Here is a 25,828-nt window from a genome sequence, read left to right on the forward strand (position 1 = left end):
TCACTGAAAGAAATCTTTACGTTACTACAATAACGAAATGTATGAAAAATATGAATAGGTGTAAGAGGAAATAGACTTCTAATCCAGATGGATTTCAATAACCTGATAACCGAGCTCGTTGATAGAGAATAAACTTACTATTTAATCACTTTGTACTAAATATTTATGTAACCCTAAAGGTCGTTTTCTTGTGCACATATAGATTTTAGGAAAGTCTTTGACTACGTTTATAGAGAAAAATTGTCATTTTAGCATCTTATGAAGGGTTTTCATGGCCAATATTTTAACATTCTCAAAAGTAAGCATGCAGTTGAAATGATACTCCTTGTCAATCAAGCAGATTCCTATTGGCCTCCTTCAGTGACATTAAGAGTGAGTGAGTGAGTTGGGTTTTACACCGCTTTTAGCAATATTCCAGCAATATCATGGAGCGGGACACCTGAAATGGGCTTCACACATTGTACTCATGTGGGGAATCGAACCCGGGCCTTCAGCCTGACGAGCAAACGCTTTAACCACTAGGCTACCCCACTGTCCACTGGCATTAAGAAGCTGGTGTGACAAAGATGAACAAGTTTTAAGTGTGTTAGCATCTACACTGGTACTTCGCACCTAATTCGCAGTCTAATTAAAATAAGATTTTTATCTCTAGGACGTCCTATCACAGCTAGGTCCCTCAGAAAAAACATTTCGCAAACTGATTTCAATCAATGAAATGACTTACACCAAAGACTATGTATGGTTTCTGATTAAAAGAAATGAACCTCAGCCAGTCAGAAAAGATTGAAATGTCTCTTATGTTTGAAATGTTTATCCCAATGAAGCGAAACATAGGTGATGATGTTGACAGTATCTTTCATTATTAAGAATACCGGGTCAACCTTTACATGATAAAAAACACATTCGGACTGTCTAATAGGTCAGGTGAAAGGCTGTCCTCAAGTGACCCCCAATTGCTTGTCTTCAAATCTTTGTTTACTGGTAGACATAATGAAATTGAAAGATTCAAACACATGATTATAGGTTCCTGGGTTGCCAAAGGTACATTACTCTGTACAGCAACACGCATTGCCATAAACAAGTGCTGGTAAACTGATGTTTGGTCCACATGGTAAAAGCTACTGGTAGTATCATCTCTGTACTGCTACACTTTAAACCTGCAGACACAGATCACACACCATCGATATCACTCAGGTTGATTTATTGTCATAGTAAATGTATGTCAGTCAACAAATATCAACAACTCATATACAAAATACATGATATACAAAGCACACAGAGGGACGGCATGATTCCATTCACGGCAGCAACACCTTTGAAGGCGAGGATTGTTACATATAATATCATTGACAACATTTATCTATAGTTAACAAAATCATATATTTTTAGTACTAAAAACAAAATCAATCTTTCAAAGAAAATCATGCTGAGATTCAAGTTCAAATGAAGGGCACACGGTTAAACAATGCCTCAACTTATCTATGACAAATTACAATTTATTAATCTATTATGATTTTAATAAATTAGTGTGATAAGCACAAACATACTCATTTTTACACTTCAAAGATAGAAAAAGTATAAACTAAGTGGCTGCGAACCATTTCAACAAACAGTTCAAACCAGTCCCAACTTCTGATCTTAAAAACAAGTACATACGATACTTAGTTCAAAACAAGCTGTTGATGTGCACTTATGTTACTAACCTACTAACCTATATGTGCTACAGCACAGCAACTGTAGGTATGTGTGTATAGGAAATATGGCCTCGGTTTATATAGTGAATTATTTTACACCTAACACTTATGTACAACCTGACTCCAAATGTCTTCAAACTCAGGTATCATGAAATCACTCCAACAAAAGAACTAGTTAGTGAATCTAACAGCAATAAGTAAACAATGATTATGATGTCATAATATATTCACGAATGATAAATAACTATATCACATCCTTATATACGATGAAGGCATTGCATATATGAAACAAAATATTGATTACATACATCATGGAATGTACGATGTGAACAACAATGTCTAAAAAATAGAAGCATCAGTGACATTTTGTACACAACTTCCCATAACATTTCATAATTAATCTGGATGTTTTGATAATGTGAGGATATTTAGGACGGACATTTCCATGTTTAAATGTGACCATAGCAGTGTTAAAAAATTTAGAAAACGGTAAATGTGTGACCATGAATTAGTGCATAACTTAACTTGATGAATTATATACAAGAAACAATTTATACACCACTTCGATTATTGCTTTTTCTCAAAATGAACCATGAATGATCCACTTGAAAACATCAACAGCTTTTAATATTAACCTAAATACTTCCACATAATGCTATTTCCTTGAATTGAAAATATTAGGAAATACTCAATAACTTATTCTCCCCATATATATCCATCCAATTGGTATTTTGTACATTCTACAAATGAAAATATTAAACTGAAAAAATATAGCTAGAAGCCCAGTAGAGGATAAATAGAAGAGTGATTTCCCCTGCCACTAGGATGGAACAATAAAACTGTTGTTGTAGGGTCACATTGTGCTGACACTGCAATATTTACTGTAAGTACATTGATATTGGACGGCTTGTAAGTAAATTAATATAAAAATTAGTGTGCATGAGATTCATCCCATCACGACACATAAGATTATGTTCGCGTGACTGAAAAAGGCACCAATAAAGTTTTGCTATCACATGTGTATTAAAATATCCTGAAAAAAGTAGATAATCATTCCACAACACAAAATCATAAAACATTCATTGTCAGTATTCAAGAAGACCAAAAAAAGTAAGGCTGTCTCTCAATTCTTGATAATTTTGGACACAACAGATTTGAAATGTTATACTTTTAATGAAAAAGTAACAATGACTGAAAAGTAACCCATGTATCACAAGTGATCATTACTTGATACTAAGACAAAGTTTCATATTGGAATATTTCATACCATCAACAAAAACTACAGCACAATCCACTACTACATTGATATTTGTGCCGCCATCTCACTAAGCAGTGATCTTTATCACATAATCAGCTGTTCATGTGTATTTCACCATGAAATCAACGAGACTCATATATGCTATGGTATTCATAACTAATCATGCCATCAGATTGTATTATGATATAAACTTCACTAAGTATCACAGTCAAGTTAACATAAGCACTGAAACATTTAATTACCAACATCTACAATCAAGATCTTCATCAATATTTATCCATAACAGTAAAATTGGTCCTCTGATCCATGAATGTCTACTAAACAAACTATCAATATTTACCATATGCAGGCATCTGTCATATATGTTCTGGTTTTAAAAAATCAACTGATCTTGCATATCTGACATAAGTTTTCATGGCTACCTAAAGGGATAACAATTAATATTGGATATTTTATCTGGGGTACAGACCAAGGGACTAGTTACACAAAAGGACGATCTGGCTTTCAAATCCTGGAATTCTACCGACCTTAAATATATAACAAAGCAGATGTCTACATACAGACATTTGTTAGTTTTTCACAACCTCTCTGGTCAATGTGACACCTATCATGTAAATTAACTGGTATGCATGTTAGTCATTTGTATTGCCATGTGATCATGGGTTTACATGGAATTTGTAAAAGTCACATTATGAATTACGTTTGATTTAGAAACATAACAAAAACTGTTTCACAGGATACAACCCATTAACAGATCACTGGACAGCTCCTTGATTAGAAGTGTGTTAGTCATGCCCGAGGTGATATGTTGGAAATGGAAAAATAATATATATCACTCTTGTGGTCACAGTTAACAGGTACGATTTGCTCCAAACAAACAAAAGACTTGCACAGGGTTAGGCGAAACATCAGTTCCTTACAGATGTCCCCATATATGATATACCAGACTGTTACCCTCCATGTACATATGTACAGTGTCCCCACTCTAACCTGGGTCAGTCATCACACTATCATACGTTGTGGCTGTACGAGTCATCAGCAACATCTTCCTCAATGAAGTCTCCCTCCTCATCTTCTGGGCTACGGAAGCCATTCATCTTGTCAGGATTAATGGTCCGTGACAGTGGAACATCGAGTGCTCGATGAATTGCCTCTATTGTTCTTGTGTTAACATAGTATGCGGGGTTACCTCCCTTTAATCTACTTCGCAATTCTTCAAGACTTGAGTATGCCTGAAAAATAGAATTACTAATGTAAGAATTGAAACTTTGGCGTTTCCTTTGTCTTTCAAAATACACTTACACACATAAAAATAACACAAATACAGTTACACAAGGTCAAAAACTTGTTTCCACCTTGCTAAACAAAAGACTATAATTATGTGTTGTAACAATGAGAAATTCAATAACTGACTTCTGCTGAGCAACTAAGAATCGGACCATACATGAAGTGAAGTGTTTGTCTCTTTGATGCTTTATACCACAATAAGCACTATTCAATCTATGTCAACTTGAAAATAAACCAGTCACTGAAAGCTTAGGCAATGATCCATACAATCTGCAAATCACCTTATCTGGCCATCCAATCCTCTTAATGTTTCAACAATTGAGATACCGAAGACCTTTACTTCTAACAAATCAAGTCAGAAGTGGTGAAGTGATGTGAATTCAGGTCTAACGTTGCTAACAAGATTATTGCGATTCGACAGAACTATTACACACCACTCAGACACAGTACACAGACTCAAATAAAGGTTGGTCCTTCATTTATTCCCTTAAGCTGAATGTTAGGTGGGGTAACTGGTACAATGTTTTAACATCTTTTGATATGACACAGCCAGGGCTCAAATCACCAGCTTTCCACTCTCTGAAAAATCACTCAATCCATTTGACCAGGGACCTTTTCGAACCCCATTGCTCGCCCTACCATCCGCTTGGGCGAAAAGGGAGAGAATGACAAGTAAGGCAGGTCACATGACTGGTTTGAGCGGGAAAGGGCAAAGGGAGGTAACTCGTGGGTGAGTGTATTTATACGTCCGCTTTGGGAACTTCAAGGGATTCAAGTGTTCCACTACCATTCGAAAGGGAAAGGGAGATAAGCAAAAGATCATGAGTCAGGATAAGGAAAAATTACATAAATGACTGCATGCTATACTAACCGCCTTCCATCTCTCTCTCCGGGCATAGTGTTCAATCATGAAGCCGAGGACATCCCCAACACGGACCCCACTGTCGAGATCCGTCTCTTCCAGCAACACCTGGCACTGTTTCATGGCTTCTTCAGAGTTCTCCTCGTACACCCTGGCAACCAGAAAACACATTACTCACCCTGTGTTGAGAAAACAATTTAAGACCCTCCTAAAAGCCTATGGTGCAGACGTATGGCAGCAGCCTGGATTGGAACTCTTTGTACAAAAAAACATTTCACAAATTCTATTAGACAATTAGTATCCCAACCTTGTATAGGCTGATGATATTCTACATGTAGTTGAACATTGAAAAGTACTTCACTTTTGTTGATGTTATCATTATCAGTATTCCATACTTATACCAAGCACATTCTTATACATGCTTTCTGACATTTTAGAGTCTGATGCCATTTTTAACAGTGCTGTATCTTCACTGGGATGTAAAGCTGCAAGTGATTTGGGTCATAATACATTTAGAACAAAATGCTGACAGATGATTATAATGATCAGTGGAACTGAGATCGGAAACCTGAGTGGCCGATCCGGGCGACTAAGGGACATAGTCTGCATAGTAAGTTATATAACTCAGCTAAAAACACACAATCTACCAGATGTACAGATATTTGTGATGAAGTAAGCCCTGACATGTGTTTACACAGCAGCACATGTCAGCAAACTGACCTCCGAGCTTGCACAAACTTCTTGATAAGTGTGATCTTGTGTTTGAGGTGAGCCATTTTCTCCTCCTGCAAAGTCTCATCCTCCACCTTGGCTTTACTCATGCACTTGTAGGCCTCCCCTAGAGCCCCCAGAGCCTTGTCGTAGTTCTGATACTCATCAATCTCCACCTTGACACACACGGAATCACTTACAACAATACACATCTCCAAATGTCACACTTGGACACATCAGTCCATATGTAAGTTTGACCATAATCACAACAGGATTGCATCTAAGTAAACACAAGAACAAAGGGACAATATTGCAGTACAGTCTTATCCTTACAGGGGCTATGTATAATCATGATTTCTGCGCTAAGCAAGCAGAGAGATCACTTATGACAACAGTTCCCAAAGATTCTCTTATTAATGAATGCAAACACACAGTCCTTTTCTATTATCCATCACACTGCTGTCTTGAGGAGGTATAATACAATGAAGACTGTCATGTTTATAACATATCGGACTTAACACCAAGAACAAGACGACGAAACATTTATATCCCTAACCCTTTTAAATATAAGCATTAAATACAAAGGTATGTCACAGGCCTCATTACATACACTTCTGATTTGAGAGAGTGTACATTAGCATGTAGCAAACTTTTACTGCAATTTTCACCTACATACACAAACTAAATGCAACCAACAAGATAATTTTTCAGAAAGAAGTATGTATTGTCAGTTATACCTGAGCACATGCATCGTAGAATCCTGCCAACAGGTGGAGTGCCCGGCCCTTCGTGTAAAATCCTATGATACTCTTCATGATCTCGGGATCCTTCCTCCAGTCAAGAGACTGAAGATAGTTAGCTGCCATCACATAGATTTCCCGCTGACGGGACACACCAGCAAAGAACACAATCTTCTCAGTGTCACCGGACTTCAACAGTGCTTTCATAGCCTGAACACAACAAAGAGCACTTACAACAACATTTACATAACCATGGTACAGCTGCTTCTTGTCTCAGATATTTTGCCCGAAATTCATTAAAAATCTTCAACTAGTGGTAGAGTGTATGAAAGGCACGCTAGCATTGCAGATGTGTTTTTACACAGTTTCTTATCTGCACTGAAACATTAGCCAAACATTCTTTCTCTTCTGTTCTACCTTACCTCACATCAAGATAGACTTTGTAATTTCTTTACTAATGACAGACTACCTGGTGATCTATTGACAAGTAATTACAGTTCCAATAAATAAATAAAAATCATGCACTGAAGAACATCAAATGTGGGGTTTCATAATGATTTCTACGAGATCTTTCATGCCCAAGTGAAACTGGATCATAATAAAATAAGCCTGAATTCTACAATCTCACACCCAATCAATCTGTGAGGACACCCTCTGTCATACCTTCATCTTGTTGCCAGCCTGGGTGAACTTCTTGGTGGCTATGTGGTACTGTCCCTGGTGCATGCACACGTCAGCAATACCTTCTAGGATCTTCAGTCGGTCCATCGTGTCGTTCTCACCCTCGATTTTCTCTGGTGTCAGTTTATCTGCCAGATCCTCGGTAATCTCCACATGTCGCTCCATACAGATCTTCAGAGCATCGATGTACTGCAGCAATAATCACAGAGTACTGAGCATACAATACAACAATCGATTTCTAATCCTGGTGATATCTAAGAACCGAAAGAATACAGGTTGAAAATAGGACAAACAATATATGCATGCAGATGTTGCTATACCTACCTTCTTCCCTATAGCCAAAAGGTCCACAGCCTTATCATACTGCCCGTTCTCCAGGAAGAAGTCCGCACACTGCTGAAGCAGCTCAGGGTCAGCTCTCTCATCAAGATCACCGGATATCAACTGTAAAGCCCCAAACTGCTTCGTCTTGAAGGCAAGATCCAGAGCCTTAGAAAAGTTGCCAGCCTGAAACAGATATTAAGATGTCATGAAGTGATTGTTCCAGACCCAATAAGTAATCTACACACTTGTTCATATGTGCATTATTACAGTACATAAATCTATGACAACAGATCATCCAATTGCACACTCTTATAACGTAATTGAAAACACAGAAACAGATCCAAGTCTCACCTTGTGATACAGCATGACAGCCTTGTCATTGTAGCGTGGGTGTTGTTCGTAGTAGCGAGCGGCCTCCATCATGTCCTCCGGTCGACCCAGCAGGGCCAGGTTCAGCAGTTGCTCCTCCTGACCATGCTCCTGACAAACAAACAGTACTTGTCCATGAAGTCCATACAGTAGAGTCTTCACATGGACATTTCTAGACACTCCATGACATCATGAACAATAACACTGCAAAACACTGATGGGTGATTACAGATGATCAGTAATTCTGATTTTGATCTACCCAATTCTCTGGTCTACAGTCAAAGTAGTGAGTGAGTTCAAATACAAAAGTTTCATCATCTGCAGTATTTCAGGCGTACAGAGACAAGACCAAGTTACACATTAATAATACACAGACTGAGACTACGTACAACATGTCCAGGGCTCGATTTAGTGCTTTGTTACTTGCACTGATGCTAGCCAATATTACAAAGTGCAACGTAGTTATTATTCTAACATGCACCAGGTGCAGGTCAATTTTTGAGTGGGTAAACTTCTGAATAAAACATCTAATAACTCAATAGCATATTTCTTTCATTACATTTCTTTCATCTCACCATAAAATCAGTGCAACTGGAATTTGGCAGGTGCAACTAGGTTTTATCTTAGGTTGCACCTGGTGCAAGTAGGTTGACATCTCTTAATTCGAGCCCTGATGTCTAAGCAGTGGAACAGTGGGCAGTTAAACAACCAGATTATCACTGGTTTGAATACATAACTTGTTGGCGACTTCACTGCTTGCAGAGCATTGAGATGGATTCAAATCTTTCCTTGCACATCAGATAATCAGAGGTACAAATCGTAGCACTAACATCTCTTTTTGGAAGCGGCTAGAATACATATTACTTTTATCATGAACTTATAAACCAAACTGAGCATAATTCCTGCCCTGTTGAAACACAAGTCATGCAAATATTAGCACATCAGAATCTCTGCTCACCTTACACAAGCGGATAGCACTACCAAAGGCCTGTGACCTGGTAAAGAAGTGGATGGCCTCTTTGATCTGGTCCTGGTTTTCATACTGACGAGCCAGATAGTAGCAGGCTGCCTTGTCTCCGGTCTCGTTACACACCTCTGCTGCCTATAACCACACAACATTCAGCTGTACAGCAGTTAAATATCGTCTAAGTTTTGGTTTCCTTTAAACAGAACACAATGAAACACAGTTGCCTCTAATGTGGATATGAAACAGTAAGAAATGACAGCTAAGACTCAATTCATGTCCTCTACATAAAGTAGCTAAACATGGTACATCTGTTTCATGGTGTTCTGTATAACAGCCAGTAAGTCCCATATCTATATGTTGTATGACTGACCTTGTCAATCTGTCCGCAGAAGCAGTAGACTCGGACAAGGGAGAAGAAGTCCTGGGCCTCCTCGTAGAACTGTAATGCCACATCCATTTCTGCATTGCTCTCCATAAACTGGGCCCACCATTTACGCAGGGACCTTGTAAAGAAAGCAAACACCTCAGGCATCGCTAATAATTAGTCTTCAATATGACAAAGTTCTACATCATGACAGTTTTAAACCTATATTTTTCACTATACTAAGTTAATAAATTTCATGAAAGTACATGAAAGAACCAACCAACTGGAGACATTTTCAAGAATTTTCATGATCTTTAAAACATTTTAGAGGACATTCTGTAATATCCAACATAATTAATGACAAGCTTACTTGTCTTTGCTCCTCTGGATGTACTGTTCCAGGGTTTCAGGGTCTTCATACAGCATCCTCGGTACCTCAAACCTGTGTGTCTCGGACTTCTCAAAGCTGAAAAGAAACACGAAAATGAGCAAATTCTCATAATGAAATTGGGTGAGTTTAAAAACAAGTTTGGAATAAAACATCCCATGCAATCACACTATAACCAGGTACTACCTCTGTAGACAACAATTTAATAACAATGGCCTTGATACAAAGAAGAACATACTAATATAGCTAAAACAGACTCAGATTGAAGCAAAATACTCTGAACGTAACACATATAGGTTAGTCAGTCGGATTGTACTGCACATTAGACTTGGCTTACTCATGTTAACATAGATGTAGGTGTTCCCTATAATGTGTATGGTGCTGCCCATGATGTTAGTGCAAGTCAGGGTGAAACTGGTATTTATACCAGCATGCATAATCAAACAATCAGTGAGAGGCCAATTTATCTATTATTCTCACTTTGGAATGGCTGCTGATGTGTTTCCATTCTCCTCCAGATGCCGAGCATAGTTGTAGTATGTGGTCCTGAGGTGGATTCTGTCATACATCTCGGCCGTCTCCAGGGCCTTTCCCCACTGCCCACCACTCTGGTAGAACTCATTCAGCAGATCGTAACGCTTACAGTTCTTCAGTAACCTCTCTGCATCTTCCTTCAAAACCAAAACAGGAAACACTAAAAAAACTGCATAATATTTCAGTTCGACTTTTCCCTCCTTATTCTTGTGTTGGTATTCTTTTTCAGTGGCCCTGAATAATGAGCCATACATCGCTTGCTGCCAAGCCACTAAAGTGTGGTTAAGAGTAACTCTTAAGATAAATTCCTGATACATAGGCTGGAAACGATGTGAACTGAATCTATATATCAGATCTCTTGTCAGTACTTCACAGGTTTGTACGACCAACACAATGATGAAATCTACAGATTCCAGACTGTAATTTCCATCCCAGTACTTACAAACAATCCTAGTTGTATGGCTAATGTGGCCACCCTGGCATCTAGTTCAGCTTCTCTATGTGCTTCCCGCAGTGCCTTGGCTCCACGTGCATGGCCCATGTTACCCAGACACACGTACGCCACATCCAGCCGTCGACTCTTCACACACATCTTGGCCATGTTCTCCCACACTGACTCACTGCCAAGCAAATCACACAGATCAATAAATATTCAATCAAATGCTGTAAGTTTAAGATCCTAAACAGATGAGAAATAGCCTTCACCTGTAATTAAAAAGAAAGACAAGCATATCTAATGAACAAATTAACAGCAAAATGAAACATCCATATCTCATTAAAGATGACACAATAAGACTTAAAACATTGTACGAACCATACAGTTTTTCACAAGAAACTGGCTGTAAGTGCCATAATCCACATTCTACAACATTATGAGGACAAGAACCGAGTTACTACAACAAAACAGTAAGTATCTCTACATACCTCCTGATAAGCTTGATGGCTTTAAATGCCTCATCCATGTTGCCTATTGTAAGATAGTAGCTGAAATTCATCATGGCGTCTCTCGTGCCTTTGTCACTGTTCTCCAGCCCCACAAAATCACGCAGAACTTTCCTGAACACCAGTTTGGGGTAGATGGCAGTCCCAGTCTCTGGGTTGATCACATGACCTTCCTGCTGACTGGCAAGCTCGGACGATGTGTTCTCCGGCTGAAACGGTCAGTGAGTAAAGGAATGTTAAGACATCCGAGGAAGACTACAATGCCAATAAGGGAGGAGTGAGGGTGGAGGTCTTGCAGCATCATTATCATGACCACCTGTTTATTTGTATGAAACTAAACGTCATACTCAGCAATTTTCTAGTTATACTGTCCTGTAAATACATGAGTGATGAAGGGACGAGTCAGTGAATGATATTATGAAGAAGGTCAGGTACCTCGACACATTACAATCCAAGTTATTGACACTGAGCACCTGATTCATGTGTTGTCTTGTACAACAAGCAGAGGTTGCCATGGTTGCTGGAGACCCTTTCTATGCCAGAATCTCCACTGGCGGTCATGAATGTGGTACCATACACATACCCTATCAATGTATGAAACAAACACTAGTCATTTGCACTGTGAGTCCACTGTACAGCCTCAAAGGGCTGATATATTAACACTGACTTTCATTCATCTATTCTCCAACAAAACATACTTGAAATGACCTACCCTCTTGATGAAATAGTGATATGGAACTTCCACCCCCATGAGAGCAGTGACTTGTGGGGGGAGACTGAAGCTGTCTTGAATGAGGACACCATTCTCTGGTGTGCAGAAGAGAGACACCACCATGAGTTCCACCTAAAAACACCAGTAACACATTACTGTATGCAAGCTGGAGAGCTGCAAACGACTGACATCTTTACTGTAATCAGTACAAAAAACGTAACTCACATTAATGTTTCTCTAACAGCTTTTAAAGAAATTAATTATAATGCAGGGCCCCACTCCATGAAGCATTCTTAACACTACGACAATCATAACTCTGCTACGTAAGACTAAATTATGACAATCCTGGGATAGATCTAGGCTCCCAAAACAAAGAGCTCTTAGTAGGCATTTTTGGGAAAAGTAATTACTTCAACTTTGAATTAAATTCAACAGCGTAACACTTAGCATAACAACCTCTTCTTCAGATCAGCTAGTGAAACACAAGTCAACAAAGCCATAAGATTAGTTATAACTGTAACATGCACTGGAACAGTTTTTCATTCCTGCCATCCTGGAGCCAAGTACCAGGATCTGAGTAGGTCTAATTACATCCCAGGACTACCAGCAATCATAGGGACCTACTTAATGGAATAGGGCCCTTATTAATACATAGATATATATACAGTATTTACCGGGCCATCTTCAACAGCTTTAGAGAGAGATGGCTTCCTCTTGATCTCCCTGCTCTTCTCCTGCTCGACCGCCATGGCCTCACACACCAGCAGCTTGGGCTCATGGGGATCCCAGTAGTGAGATGTCGAGTGCGTAAGCCCAGCGATGTCCTTCATGGCCTGGTTCTTACCCCTACAGGAATCAACAAATTGTTAGTAGCTGGAAATTTCACACAATGACTGTTCTACACAGACACAATTTTTAAACACCTGTCATTTAATACCAAACTTCGACAAAGAAATGGTTTGCACCTTACCTTTCTGCATCATTGGTATCGGATTCATTCTCCTCCTCTGCACCGTCAGGAGGGGGGTAGTCATCCTGCTCCCCACGTCCTGTCTGGAAGTTGAAGTACTGCACACTGTCTGTCTCTACATCCCAGATGTACAACTTGCTGTCAAAGGTGTTATTCTGCAGCTTCACCATCACACTCACTCTGTTGCCGGAACAGTTGCACCGGGCTGAGAGAATGGTGCCGAAGTCATGGACAGAATCAGCTATGTTCTTTGGATTACTGTGGGCTTTCGCTTCCCTGAAGTAGAGATCATTGTCACATGTATCATAACCATTAATATTACAGGCATTAAAATATACCAAAAGTGAGTGAGTGAGATTAGTTTTACGCCGCTTTTAGCAACATTCCAGCAATATCACGGCAGGAGACACCAGAAATGGGCTTCACACATTATACCCATGTGGGGAATCGAACAAGGGTCTTCAATGTGACGAGCCAAAGCATTAACCACTAGGCTACCCCACCGCCCCATATATACACCAAGAGGAACATATCCTACCAAATAATCCACAACTTTATGCATGATCATGATGATCTTAGGGTCATCAAAAGGTATTCAAAATGTTATCCTAATCAATAAACAAGGAAGTACTGTTAAATGTTGTTGATAGTACTTTCTATCTAAGACAGCAGGTCCGGTACCTACTATTCTGGTCTTACAGTATATCTATCCTACAGTTTCCAACAACCAGCATAAGGTACTACCATGTTTCAATCATATGAATTCTGGTGAAATCTCTCCTTTTTTAAATATTTGTCCTACTTATGACACAACCGACCTGCGAGAGAGGTCATAGACTCGGAGTGTTCCATGTTCTGTGGCTACAACCAGGAAGTTGCCACAGACATTGATGCAGCAGGGGTTGCCCTCCACTTCAGAAAATGTCATGTGCTGTTTGATTGTTCCCTGGAAACAAGAGTTGGAATATTGGTTAGCAAATATCCAGGATAAATAACAAAGGTTTATTACAGCAAACAGTTTGACCAATGCTATATAGATTTGTATCCAGTACTATTCACCATCACAGAATACTAAGAGGGGCTATAGGGCAAACAATCAACAACTGAACAAACAAAGACCTGATTCTAGTGAGAGGAGAGTAAGCATGTGCTCAGAACCAAAAAGTGCTAATATTTCATGTACAAATTTTCTCACTTACTTGCTACATGTGATATAGGGTTGTGACTCTCTGCTCTACATCTACATTAATCTGACTTAATGGTAGGGCTCCTGAAAGTTTATGTTAAGATTTGGCCATAACTTTACCTAGAGTAGAATCACCCAGGGGCGATAACTTCACTCTGTGTGACATATTAGAACTGTGTAATGGAAATGTGTTTCCTGATGATGTCTGAAATTTTCATTGAAAAATATCAAGCATTATTCAGGATGGATTCTTACATATGTACAGAAAGAAATCATTCTGATACCTGGAATGTTCTGACTTGCACTTTGTTTCCTTCAATTGTATACACATTTTGTTCATATAGGCAGACATTCTGTGCCTCTGTGGTGAACGAACCTGGAAACAAAGAGATTTGTTTTCATCTGAAGAAGGTTATAGATCAACTTCGAAGATTATGCTGAGAATTTATTCTAAGATGCAATGCAATGTTATTATTTTCTATATGCAGCATTATGTGTACTCATCACTTTTGAGCCGCCATATAGCTGGCATATTGCTGAGTGAGGCGTAAAACTAACTCACTCACTCATGAACACTCACTCACTCATGAACACAAAAACTTGGCTCAATCTCATGGATTTTACATGGATTTTGTCTGTCAAACGTAACATTGTAATGTATTTGATGACCAGTTGTAAAAGACTTTTACCTGCAGCCTTTAGGACTAGTTTGTCAGCTGAATATTCATAGATGATGACCCGTTTTCCATTCCATACAGCAAGGACATCCTAAAACAGAAATGTTATGAATATTGTACGCAGGCCTTCATACATACAACTAAATCATGTCCATTGTTATAAAGACAGAGTACAATCAAAAAGAAGGACCAAGATATTTTGGTCACCTTATATTCAAGCTGAAATAAAAGGAATATGTGTTTAAATCATACATATTTTCTTATGATAAAGCAACCAAATATCCACTATGAAAAAACACCATCTTTACCACAATCAAAACCCAACAAGAAGGAAGCCATGGCTGAGTGGGTTAGATGGCTGACTTTGTGTGCTGGCGATTAGGTGCCTTACTCTGAGGGGGAGGCATTAAATCCTGGATGGGACTCTACCCAACTAAAGTATTATAATCTGTACTTTACTGAGAAAGTGTAATCCCAAATATAACATATGTTACAGCCTCACCTTAGTTGTACAGACCCCCTTGACCTGGATGTCGGTCTTGAGGTCATGGTGGTTCCCAGTAGCGAACACCTCGATGGACAGTGAGCTGGGTCCGTACTGAACCACAGCTGTCTGGTCCTGGTAGCTGGAGCTCATCACCTGCTCACTGAGGACAAACACGTTGGCGATAGTGTTGATGGCCATCAGTGTCTTGTTGCTGCCCCACTGGAATGTGTCAAGACATGCAGGTCAGTCATCACAAAGTAGCATCAGCAACAATTGGGCATATATTTTAACTGCTAGTGAAACCATCAGGCTTGAATTCAGTTTTATTCCTTGGATTGTGAATGTCCTGTGAACAAGGTACATTCACTTCATCCTTTTCCGATTTTTTGTTACTCTAACTGATCAAAGAATTCCCTCAATATTTCACAATCAGTGCAGTGTTTGAAAATGTGTCTCACTGATCTTCAAATATAATGCACATGTATTTTTGATAAACACTTAACATTGTACAGTGGCAGAGCCAAGGTGGAGGTTCAGGGGTTAAAGACCACTGAAGTTAATGTTTTGCAATGGTAGACCAAGGTGGGGGGAGTTCAGGGTTCCCAACCTCGCCCCTTCGAAAATTTCTGGATCCACCTATGTTGAATTCAGAGGGTATAAAGGATAGCTTCTTTATCAGCAGATACATAACCAAACATTAATATCAACAGCGTGTTAAGAGAAACTGCTGGTGATTTGGCTTTTAAGACAAGACTCATCAGAAGATGACAAATGCCCCCAGCAACCACATATTTGAAAGAACAAATCATCTGGCAGTTACTAAAAGTCCAACTTGATTTTTTTAGACGAAGTCCAAATCCATTCTTGGAAGATGTATTTCTACAACCCTATACCTGTATCTGTCTGACTGGCCCCTCCACTGTTGCCGGTGCCTGCAGCTTCCACTTGTCCTCTCCCTCCACCTTACGGTTGTTGGTCGGATGAAATTTCCACAACGCCACATTCCCCATATTAGTGCCTCCAGCCAACATGCCTGACAACACAATCATGAGGCTGTCATCCAAGCTCACTAACTCACACACAAATAACTGCATCCAAGGTAAACCTACTGAGCATTTTGATTCAACATTAATCATAAATAAATCTTCTGGAGTCTTTTACTTCAGTAAATCACACATATCGGTCCATCTTGAAACACCCGTGAAGATCCAGATTAGAATTGGTCTTCAGCAACCCATGCTTGTCGTGAGAGGCAACTTACAGGATCGGTGGTCAGGATTGCTGACATGGTTGTAGCATGTAATTTTATCTCAGGTGTGTAGATCGATGCTCATGCTTGTGATCACTGGATTGTCTGATCCAGACTTCATTATTTACACACCGCCACCATACAGCTGGAATATTGCTGACTGCGGCATTAAACAACGAACAAACAGAACAAAAGTAGTCCATCCTGAATCACTAATTATTATTTAGAGTTTTATACTGCAGCATTTAACACAAGGTACATTCATTCTTACCTTTCTCAGCACAGTATGCTACACACATGATGGATTCATTGCTGTCGTAGCTGCTGTGACCGTCCAGACTCAACACATAGTTGTCATCCTGCTCCAGATCCCACATTCTGTTCAAAATAGTCGTACCAGCGTATCAAAATTTAATATCTCCACTCAAATACAACATGACTAAATGGTACATGAGAGAGCAAGTCAATAAGTGAATCTGGTGTGATTCATAAATATCAGTCTGTGGCAAACATGACATTTTCAGTTGAATTTGCTTTTGTTATTTATGGTGTCAGTATCCTAGCTGAATTAGTTGAAATTAGCTAAACTACTAAATGACTGTATGTTTCTGTAGGATGATTCCAACACTGTAATCCCATGAGCTACACTAACCTAATGGCCACTTCTCCAGTTGCCGTAGCCAACAAGCCTTTCCCTGCCCAGATGATGATCGGTTCCTCATTCCTCCCACTCAGCTTTACCTGAAACATGGGAGTCAACTTGTAAGTCAACAAAATCATATTATAAACCAATCTCTGAATTGTTTGTACAATTATTCAAAATCAATCTACAAAAAATACACTCTGAATAAACAATAACAGTCTTGGACATGATTAAGTCTCAGCAGCAGAGACTACCAAGAGAAGAAGTTCTACCTTGATCATTTCTTTGGTGTCTCCCTCAAGAAGGACAGCATGTTGTGTAAGCATCATGTTGTCTGTGATTGTGATGAGGATGTTCTTGTCATCGTAATACAGCATTTTCCTTACTGACGAGTCAACCGTGAAACACTGTATGCATTGTCCATTCTCATTCACATAGTAAACTCCACCTGTAGTAACATACCATAACCACAACAAATAACATGGACTGTGAACACAAGCACCCTAAAAATCACTATGATTCATTCATTCTTCTAGGTTAAGAGAAAAGCTTCATTCATTCACTGTTACTTTACATCCCATTAAATAGTCGATTTCATTTCTTGTCTTCAGAAATATTGAGTTAGTACATGTTTAAATTTCAGTAGTCTAGACAATATGGTTTATCAAATGGAACTAAGCTAAAGGCTGAAAAAGTAGGAACATTTATGTAAACCATGATTGTCTGGTCCAGACTCGATTATTTGCAGACCGCCACCATATGGCTAGAATATTGCTGGGTGGAGTGTAAACAAGTAACAAAACCAACAAAACCATCCTGAATCATTATTTAGAGTATTTTACTGACACACGAAACATGCAAACAGAACAGATTCAATTAACCAAGTTTGACTTGTAGACAAGACTCACCACTGGCTCCACCAACAAAGAAGGACAGTGATTCAGATGGGCCAAAGCTTGCTGTTGTCTTTGAATTACTCTTCCCTCGTTTCCAGTTAAACATGTCCAAGGCACTCTCGTCCCCACTGACAGCTGCTCGGGCCAAACTGGCAATGTCCCTGGAAACAGAAATATACTGAATTTCCAAACGTATTACAGATTACCACAAACATTATGAAATGATCAGTACACTGGTGAACATGTATGAATCTGCCAGGTATATTATTCACATTTTAGATGACTTGATCATGTGTATCACTTGCATCAGTCATTAATACTTCTAAATTTGAGTGCTGTGATCAATCTTGAAAATATCTGAAACCAACGATGCATGATACAGCCTAAAGGAAAAAGCATTTGACTAACGATGCTGGATCTGGGGGTGGAGCTGGTCTAGCTATGATGTGTGTGAGTGGCTCCTGGATGTGATGCTGGCAGAGAGGGTTGGGATTCAGGCGGCCTTTTGTATCCACTTTCCATACAATAAGGACTCCAGACTGGAACAAGAACAATTCATATGTCAAATATTAACTTTGGCTCAAGATTAAATGAGTGAGTTTAGTTTTGCCCCGCTTTCAGCAATATTCCAGCAATATCATGGTGGGGGACACCAGAAATGGACTTCATACATTGTACCCATGTGGGGAATCGAACCCAGTTCTTAGCATGACGAGCGAACACTTTATCCACTAGGCTAACCCACCGCCCACAAGATTAAATGAAGCAAACCAAGCTTATTATCTTCTTTAAATCAAAGGACAAGATTTAGTCTGAAATATTGCTTAATGATTTATTGAGAAGCTGTTTTAGATGAGGCATGGCAGTTTCATAATTATAGCCACCTTATCTCCTGATGCAATCCTGGTACCATTAGAGCTCCAATGCATGACACTGATGGGTGATTTATGCATCTGAACGCCTTCATGGAGACTACGCTCCTGTTCATTCCAGATGAGGAGTTCTCCCGTCTCCCATCCCACTGCCACTATCTTCTTGTTTGGATGCCAAGACACTGATGTCACGTGGCAGTTCTTTTGGAGATGTGTATTGGGCAACTTTTCTCCCTGAAAAGGAATGTTAACATGTTAAACATGTTGCATTGACATATATAGAGAATACTACACGAGTCTCATTACATACGAATTATACAAAACGAGTGTCCTTCTTATGGTATTAGACCGAGCGAAAGCGAGGTCAGATACCATAGGAAGGTCACTAGTTTCGTATAATTCGTATGTAATGAGACCGAGTGTGGTATTTTATTTATTACCCACGTCTTACATGCATTAAATTGACAAAATAGCATATTTTTTATATTTTTATGGTTTCAAACCGAAACCGGTTTATAAAGAGGTTGCGGAAGAGTTTTGTACTGTAGTACAATATTTGCATGACGTCACACTGTAATGACGTCACTGCCTTGGTAACCGACGTCACGATGCATGTCAGTTGTCATCGCCTCGTACAGCCTCCTACAGTAAACTACTCCGTAGCACCCGGTTTTTTGGTTTGCAGTTGCTTCATTCGGCTAACATCACTGGTGGAAACATTGTGTTTATGTTTTTCGACAGATATAATGTCTCAGTTCGACTCACAATTAAACAGCGACACGGCAATATTCTCAATGTTTACATTCCCACAATGCATTTAAGTTGTAGAATGAATGAATTCACGTGTTTGTTATGAATGAAAGAATAGTTACGTCAGAATGTGACCTAATTGAGAGGTCATCGGTTGTCCAATCAAATTGTTAGAATCTCAGGTCAAGTTGTTACGACACAGGTCAACGTTGTACGACACTCGTGTGACGTACGAGATTAGTATGCAACTACCCATACGTTGACCACTGGGTAATAAAATGTCATAACATATGGCATATCAAATTCTTACCCAGTGAACAGATCAATAATGACAGTAGAGGTCAATATTCTCCTTTAACTGGTCAGAGAGCATGAGAACAATGACAAATTTGTCTCTATGACAAGCCACAGATGCATGGCCAAGTGCTCAACACAACGTCTACAACTAACACATTATTTCTGTGCATCCTTTAGTCCTGTAGCCATGCCTGATTTGGAGTCCAAATCATACACTTGCTCTAAATGCCAGCACCATACCCACTTAGCAAATAACCTGAACCTAAATCACATCAGACTTACTTGCACCCCAATATTAATCAGCAAACATGCCTTGATGAAGCCAAACGCTGAAGCCTGCTGATTCATCATTATGATCACAACAGAGGAATGATCCTGTAACCATGGTAACAACCTCAAACATTACGCAGTTATGAATATGAACATTTTCAAACATGTATGGTGCTAAATATGAACGTAAAGTATGATTACCTCCTCAGTGTAAAATGTGACAGCTCCTCCATTGTCATCACTGTAGGATGTAACCGCTAACAGCGGAGTCCCACTGAACCATTTTAGATCTGTACTGATGCCGGCTTGGTCCGTCTCCAAACGGTGATCAAAGTAGACTGCCATGTCTCACTGCAAAACATCCATTAATATACTGGTAATGACAATAATACAAGACGAATCATGAATGACAGAGGTTTGGCAAATCATGAATGACAGAGGTTTGCTCTGTAAATCAACTACTCAACTAGTATTAGTAACAAATGTATCACGATATGTATCACTATCACTATATTCTGTACCACTAATACTGATGATGAAAATTTTGACTCACTTAAAACGTATGTGTCTGATGCCAAATCTATTGTGTTTTTGTATACTTTGGATATTTTGAAAGGAAATATCTACAAAATATACTTGATACATTTAAAAACCCTGTACACTGCCTGAACATCAATTAGGCCTGACACAAGATCAGTGTCATATCCATGTTATTTGACAACAGCAATGTTTTGACAAAATACCAAAAGGAAGGTTGAGCATGTACTGCATCATCATGATCAAGTGTATGTCTGGAATATATCATGTCTAGTAGGGCTGCAACGAATACACTATGTGGCGAATATGATACGTATCATGAATATTGGGTAACGAATACGAATAATTATTCACGAATACAATATTGTAGTTAAGTGTTTGATGTACAATATGGAACGCCCATGTTGACAGTTTTGATTGTCACAGCATTAACCAGTGATCTCATGACACTCAAATTTGGTATGTCATAGTTATAGTCAACAGTACCATGTGCGGCCTTGGAAGACTAACATCACTTGCGCTACTGCAATGCTAGTACATATTCAATCCTTGCATATCTCACTGTCCAAAAGTAGACAAGGGTTCAAGTAAAACATGCTCCCTTAAAAAATCATAAATATTCGTTATTATTCGGTTCTGGTGACCACGAATAACGAATTGAATTCATGAAGGGCTACGGTTCGATTCACCAAATATGCGAGTGACTCGTTACAGCCTTAATGTCTAGTTACTTAGTAGCATAATTAGCTTTATTAGAACATGTAAAGGTCCAAGTGAGAACCACGTAAACAAGGGGTTTAGAAGACTTATACTTTCAAAACATGAGCATTTTAAACAACATAACCATTGTTTAGAATTCATGCTCATTGTTTAGAATTCATGTTTTGTATAAAAATACTTCTGACTGTTGCTTACTGCTGTATATTTAAGCCATATCAGGGTAAATACTGACTCTGGAACATCCACATTATCAGGTGACTGATACCGATACAGTCACAGGTATGATAACATGTGAACAGGGCAATCATCCCGGTTACAGTGACTGACCACATAATCCATTGCCTCATAGTCTTACAACAAGCTCAGGTTACAGCAATAGAATTAACCTGGATTCGCAAAAGGCATGAAAGGGAAATCGACTAAGTGGATTTGTGTCTGGTTCTTGGTGTAAGCAAATATACACCATTTCTTGCAAGTAGAGGGGATGTGGGCTGGTGAGGAAAACTGATTGTTTCTGATACTGTTTCAGTCTCATACCTTTAATGCAACAAGATTGCCTTCAGGATGATGCTGTTACTGGGCAAACTTCACTTTGGAATGATAAAGTTAATGTCACATACTTACAGTAAATATAGGTGTACAACTAAAGATAAGATAAACTTTAATGTCCCGCAAGGGAAATTTGTTTTGCATTCAAAGAGCCAATACAAGCATATAACAACAAATAATTTAAAGTATATATACACAATGCCAAGCTAATCAGAATATAATGTTGAATTATAACATAATCAAAGTTCATGATATAATAATCACTCGTGCCTCATCATAGATTTCACTATTACAATTTTGAATGAAGATTTAGAAGTTTTATGCTGTATGGGACAAATGATTTTGAAGTTCTATTAGTTTTGTAATACATGATTTTGAAACGGCGGCCAGAAGGCAGAAGTTCATTTAAAAAGTGTGAAGGATCCAATTGAATGGCCAGAGCTTTCTTCTAAACTTTTGACTCATACTGAACAGGTAGAGGTTCGAAATTGAAGCCACAAATTTTGCTTGATATGTTTACAATTTTGTCAACCATTGGGTGCGGCGGGAAGAAGGAGTTCCGGAGAGAAACGGATGGCCTTCGGGTCATTCATGCCAGTAGAAGGCGAAGGGCAGTCCGGGAGCCTGTCTGCAATCCAAGCAAAAACTTCAGAGTGGGGGAGGTAAGTATCCCCATCGTCCCCGTCTCCTACCATCTCCTCATCATAGTCGGGTTAGAAGTAACGCTCCCCTGCATCCTCCTAAGTCACAGCAGGCGCGTCATGACGGAGATCGGAAGAGGAAGGCGTTGGGCGCTGGGAAACAGACGTCGTCTGGAGTCCAGTGTTGAAAGATGCTTCCAGGGAGCGACAGCGTGGGCGTTGCGGCGACCTTGAACGCGATTGTCTGTGGCCCCTCCCTGATGCCCAAGTGTGTGATCTGGAGTGTCTCTCCCTGTCATGCGACCGTCTGGGTGAACTCGTTCAATACAACGGCGACATTCCCGATTGCCCCCGGAAATTGAAGCAACTCTCTATTATCGTGGTATTGCTATTTTCTTACTATGGCACGCAGTACGAGCAAATGACACTGTCAAACGTTTATAAGACCAGTAACTAAAATAATTAATAGTTTCAATATTAAAAATGATTCAGGAATCTCATCAAAATTAGTAATATCATCATGTTCTTAACTAAAAACATCTGAAACTTCTATTCATTTGGATACAAGGTAACAATAACGTAAGAAAATTGTTTGCCGCCTTAAAACATACCATACAATTTGCTGCCGTGTGCAGGATGAAGTTGCACGATATGTTACTTCATGCAAATGACCTTATAGCTGTCGCAGGATTACGGTATATGACCGTCTATAAGCCGATTTTTGAGGACCAAAAAAAGCAATCTGTAGAAGGGGGTCGTCTTATCCATGGGTTACGCTTTCGTCAAACTTTTTTCCAGGGGTAAGAAAACAACATCGCATCACTTCCCGTGAACAAACAACAGAAGACGACTTTGTCAGTAGAGACGTCAAATTTGCAATTAAACATCACTAGACAAGATTATTTACCTTTTAAGTTCTAAGTTGTTTTTGCTGGGCATTGTATTATTTGCAGGGATTAAGATTACCGTGTGTATCTGAGCCGGAAATAGCAATCAGCTGTGCACACGTTTCCTGGCGATCAAGTTCAAATATGCACAATAATATAACGGGACGAATTCTGACACAGTCATCAGTAAAATATAATACAGAATACTATTATTTAACCCAAAGAAATATATCCTAGCATTGTGTAATTTTAATTACAGTTTTTGCTCTATAAATTAATTAAGATTAAGATTACCGTGTGTATTTGAGCCAGAAATAGCAATCAGCAGCTAACAAGTTCAAACATGCACAATAATATAACGGGACGAATTCTGACACAGTCGTCAGTAAAATATAATACAGAGTACTATTATTTAACCCAAAGAAATATAACCTAGCATTGTGTAATTTTAATTACAGTTTTTATGTAAAATATATATAATCAACACTAAGGTTATACGGACCCTCATGAACGTGGTAAGCAGAAGTTGTACGCACATGGAATGGGGTAAAATACGGAAGCCATTTAAATTCACACATTTTTACCGATGTTACTGTAAACTAGCAGTCAATGGAAAACGAGGCGGTAATCAGTTCATGATTGTTGAATGGGGTAAAATAAGCAAGCCAGTTTGTTGCTACAATAAATATGATATTTAGAGAAACAAAATATATTATGCATTTTCTGTCAACTACACTTCGTTTCGATCCGTGAGTAGACGCAATATATATGATTGTGAATTCTTTGAATAATGTGGACCAAAGTTATAATTATTGGTAACTGCCAGTTGTCTGTGGTCTGTGTTTGCCGCGATTAGGACCCCATCGCGGGGGATCGAGTTTATGCACTGAAACATACCATTTTGACACTGATTTTAAGGGTCAAGTTTGGGGGTCGTCTTATCCATGGGGTCGAGAGTCTTATAGACGGTCATATATGCTATTACCTGTAAATATACACAATAATGATCTGCTAAAGCAAATCTGGACACAGGGCACACCAAAGCGATTTGATCAATTCCAATCTTACAGACAATTCACACAAGTTGTACAACAGATCTTCGAGATGGCGAAATAAATGTGAATATATGTTTGGCAAGTGTTTGCAATCAACTAAAAAGATGTATGTATTCCTGTCTCAAAGGACTATTAGCAATGTTAAAAAGATGTATGTATTCCTGTCTCAAAGGACTATTAGCAATGTTGAACACGTTGAGCTCAATATTTGAAGTTCTATCATGAGTTGTTGACATTCACAACGACGCCAAACGATAGCGACACAGTCGTACCAAATACATGTACAAGGCTGATAAGTTGGCATATAGTCTTACATGTTATCCTCTTCATCCAAAACGCTTGTTGTGTTTTGATTTCATCTACTCTTTTAGGTTACCGTGGTTACTATGTTGCCATCCACATCAGTCACAGCACCTTGGCCGCCGACATGTTGAAAGTATGCAGGGCCCGGATGAGACGTCAATTGTACATACCTAACGGCGTACGTTCAATATGCAAATATCACATGTCAAGTGTATATTGTAACTACCAATAAAAGTGAAAAACCTTGCACTTAAAATATGTAAAATGTAGTGTAAATTATAATTGTTTCAAATGTAGTATTATAAGTTGACTTTTTAAAATATGTTACATAAATATATTCGAAGTGATAGTAAAGGTAAATAGTTATTTGGAAAATAGTACAATGCATTTTGATACTTATTCAGATCTACGGTGTCTTTTATCCTACAAACACCGGATACCGCGTTTCTTTTATACTCTTACTCATATCAATAAATGTGATTTAAGGAAGTAATGAAGGAAAAATACTTTAACCTCTGTTTACCATTTTACGGCCGTGTTAGTTTAATCGTGAAAGGGAGATTACTTCTCCCCACGCTTCCCTATAACTGTTATTGTGACTAGAATGCGCGGTCTCAGTGACGAATCAGTTGGTAAACCTCTGAAGACAGATACTCGGTCATGTCGCCTTTCAACCAGTTTATTTACAAAACAAAATCCAAGCAACCAAGAGAAATTTGTTCGAAGCCCAGACTCGATTGGCGCATCTTCTCTTTCTGTTAATTAAATATCTTCTACATTACCATTCTCTGATCTTCACTGATCATTATATACTATTTCACTCATTAATTAATACTTTTTTAACCTGGGAAGATCCGGGTTAGCATTTATCTTCAGCAACTCATACGTACTTGTCGTAAGAGGCGACTAACGGGATCGGGTGGTCAGGCTCTCTGACTTGGTTGACACATGTCGTATTTCAAGCAATCAGAGTGGAAACACGATCTCTATAAATAATCACATATTT

The 25,828-nt window shown here is 39.0% G+C and overlaps 1 protein-coding gene across 1 annotated transcript; it reads right to left on the reverse strand.

Annotated features, from left to right (window-relative positions):
- Nucleotides 1-1,184: 1,184 nt before the first annotated feature.
- On the reverse strand, nt 1,185-24,964 carry LOC124291783 (intraflagellar transport protein 140 homolog). The gene is made up of 29 exons (XM_046728857.1): nt 24,834-24,964; nt 20,332-20,481; nt 18,826-19,047; nt 18,350-18,480; nt 17,954-18,102; nt 17,318-17,493; nt 17,055-17,143; nt 16,674-16,780; nt 16,047-16,186; nt 15,169-15,372; nt 14,679-14,757; nt 14,274-14,365; nt 13,622-13,749; nt 12,804-13,079; nt 12,508-12,679; nt 11,834-11,965; nt 11,104-11,330; nt 10,622-10,799; nt 10,126-10,316; nt 9,628-9,723; nt 9,264-9,396; nt 8,885-9,028; nt 7,909-8,037; nt 7,558-7,740; nt 7,216-7,422; nt 6,550-6,762; nt 5,822-5,988; nt 5,111-5,252; nt 1,185-4,184 (listed from the first exon to the last, which is right to left on the reverse strand). Exons 2-29 carry the CDS (start codon nt 20,473-20,475, stop codon nt 3,963-3,965), a joined length of 4,473 nt encoding a protein of 1,490 aa, XP_046584813.1. The 5' UTR covers nt 20,476-20,481; nt 24,834-24,964; the 3' UTR covers nt 1,185-3,962.
- Nucleotides 24,965-25,828: the final 864 nt, after the last annotated feature.

This window comes from Haliotis rubra, unplaced genomic scaffold (genome assembly GCF_003918875.1).
Source record: "Haliotis rubra isolate DU_JTF1 unplaced genomic scaffold, ASM391887v1 Scf5, whole genome shotgun sequence".
NCBI lineage: Eukaryota > Metazoa > Mollusca > Gastropoda > Lepetellida > Haliotidae > Haliotis > Haliotis rubra.

Excerpts from the sequence above, each read along its gene's own strand:
- LOC124291783 (XM_046728857.1), bottom strand. The coding sequence starts at position 20,475 with ATGGCAGTCTACTTTGATCACCGTTTGGAGACGGACCAAGCCGGCATC. Across the intron at positions 18,481-18,825 it reads GGATTGCATCAGGAGATAAG|TCTGGAGTCCTTATTGTATG; the intron begins GTGGCTATAATT and ends TTCTTGTTCCAG. Across the intron at positions 16,781-17,054 it reads ACTGGAGAAGTGGCCATTAG|AATGTGGGATCTGGAGCAGG; the intron begins GTTAGTGTAGCT and ends TATTTTGAACAG.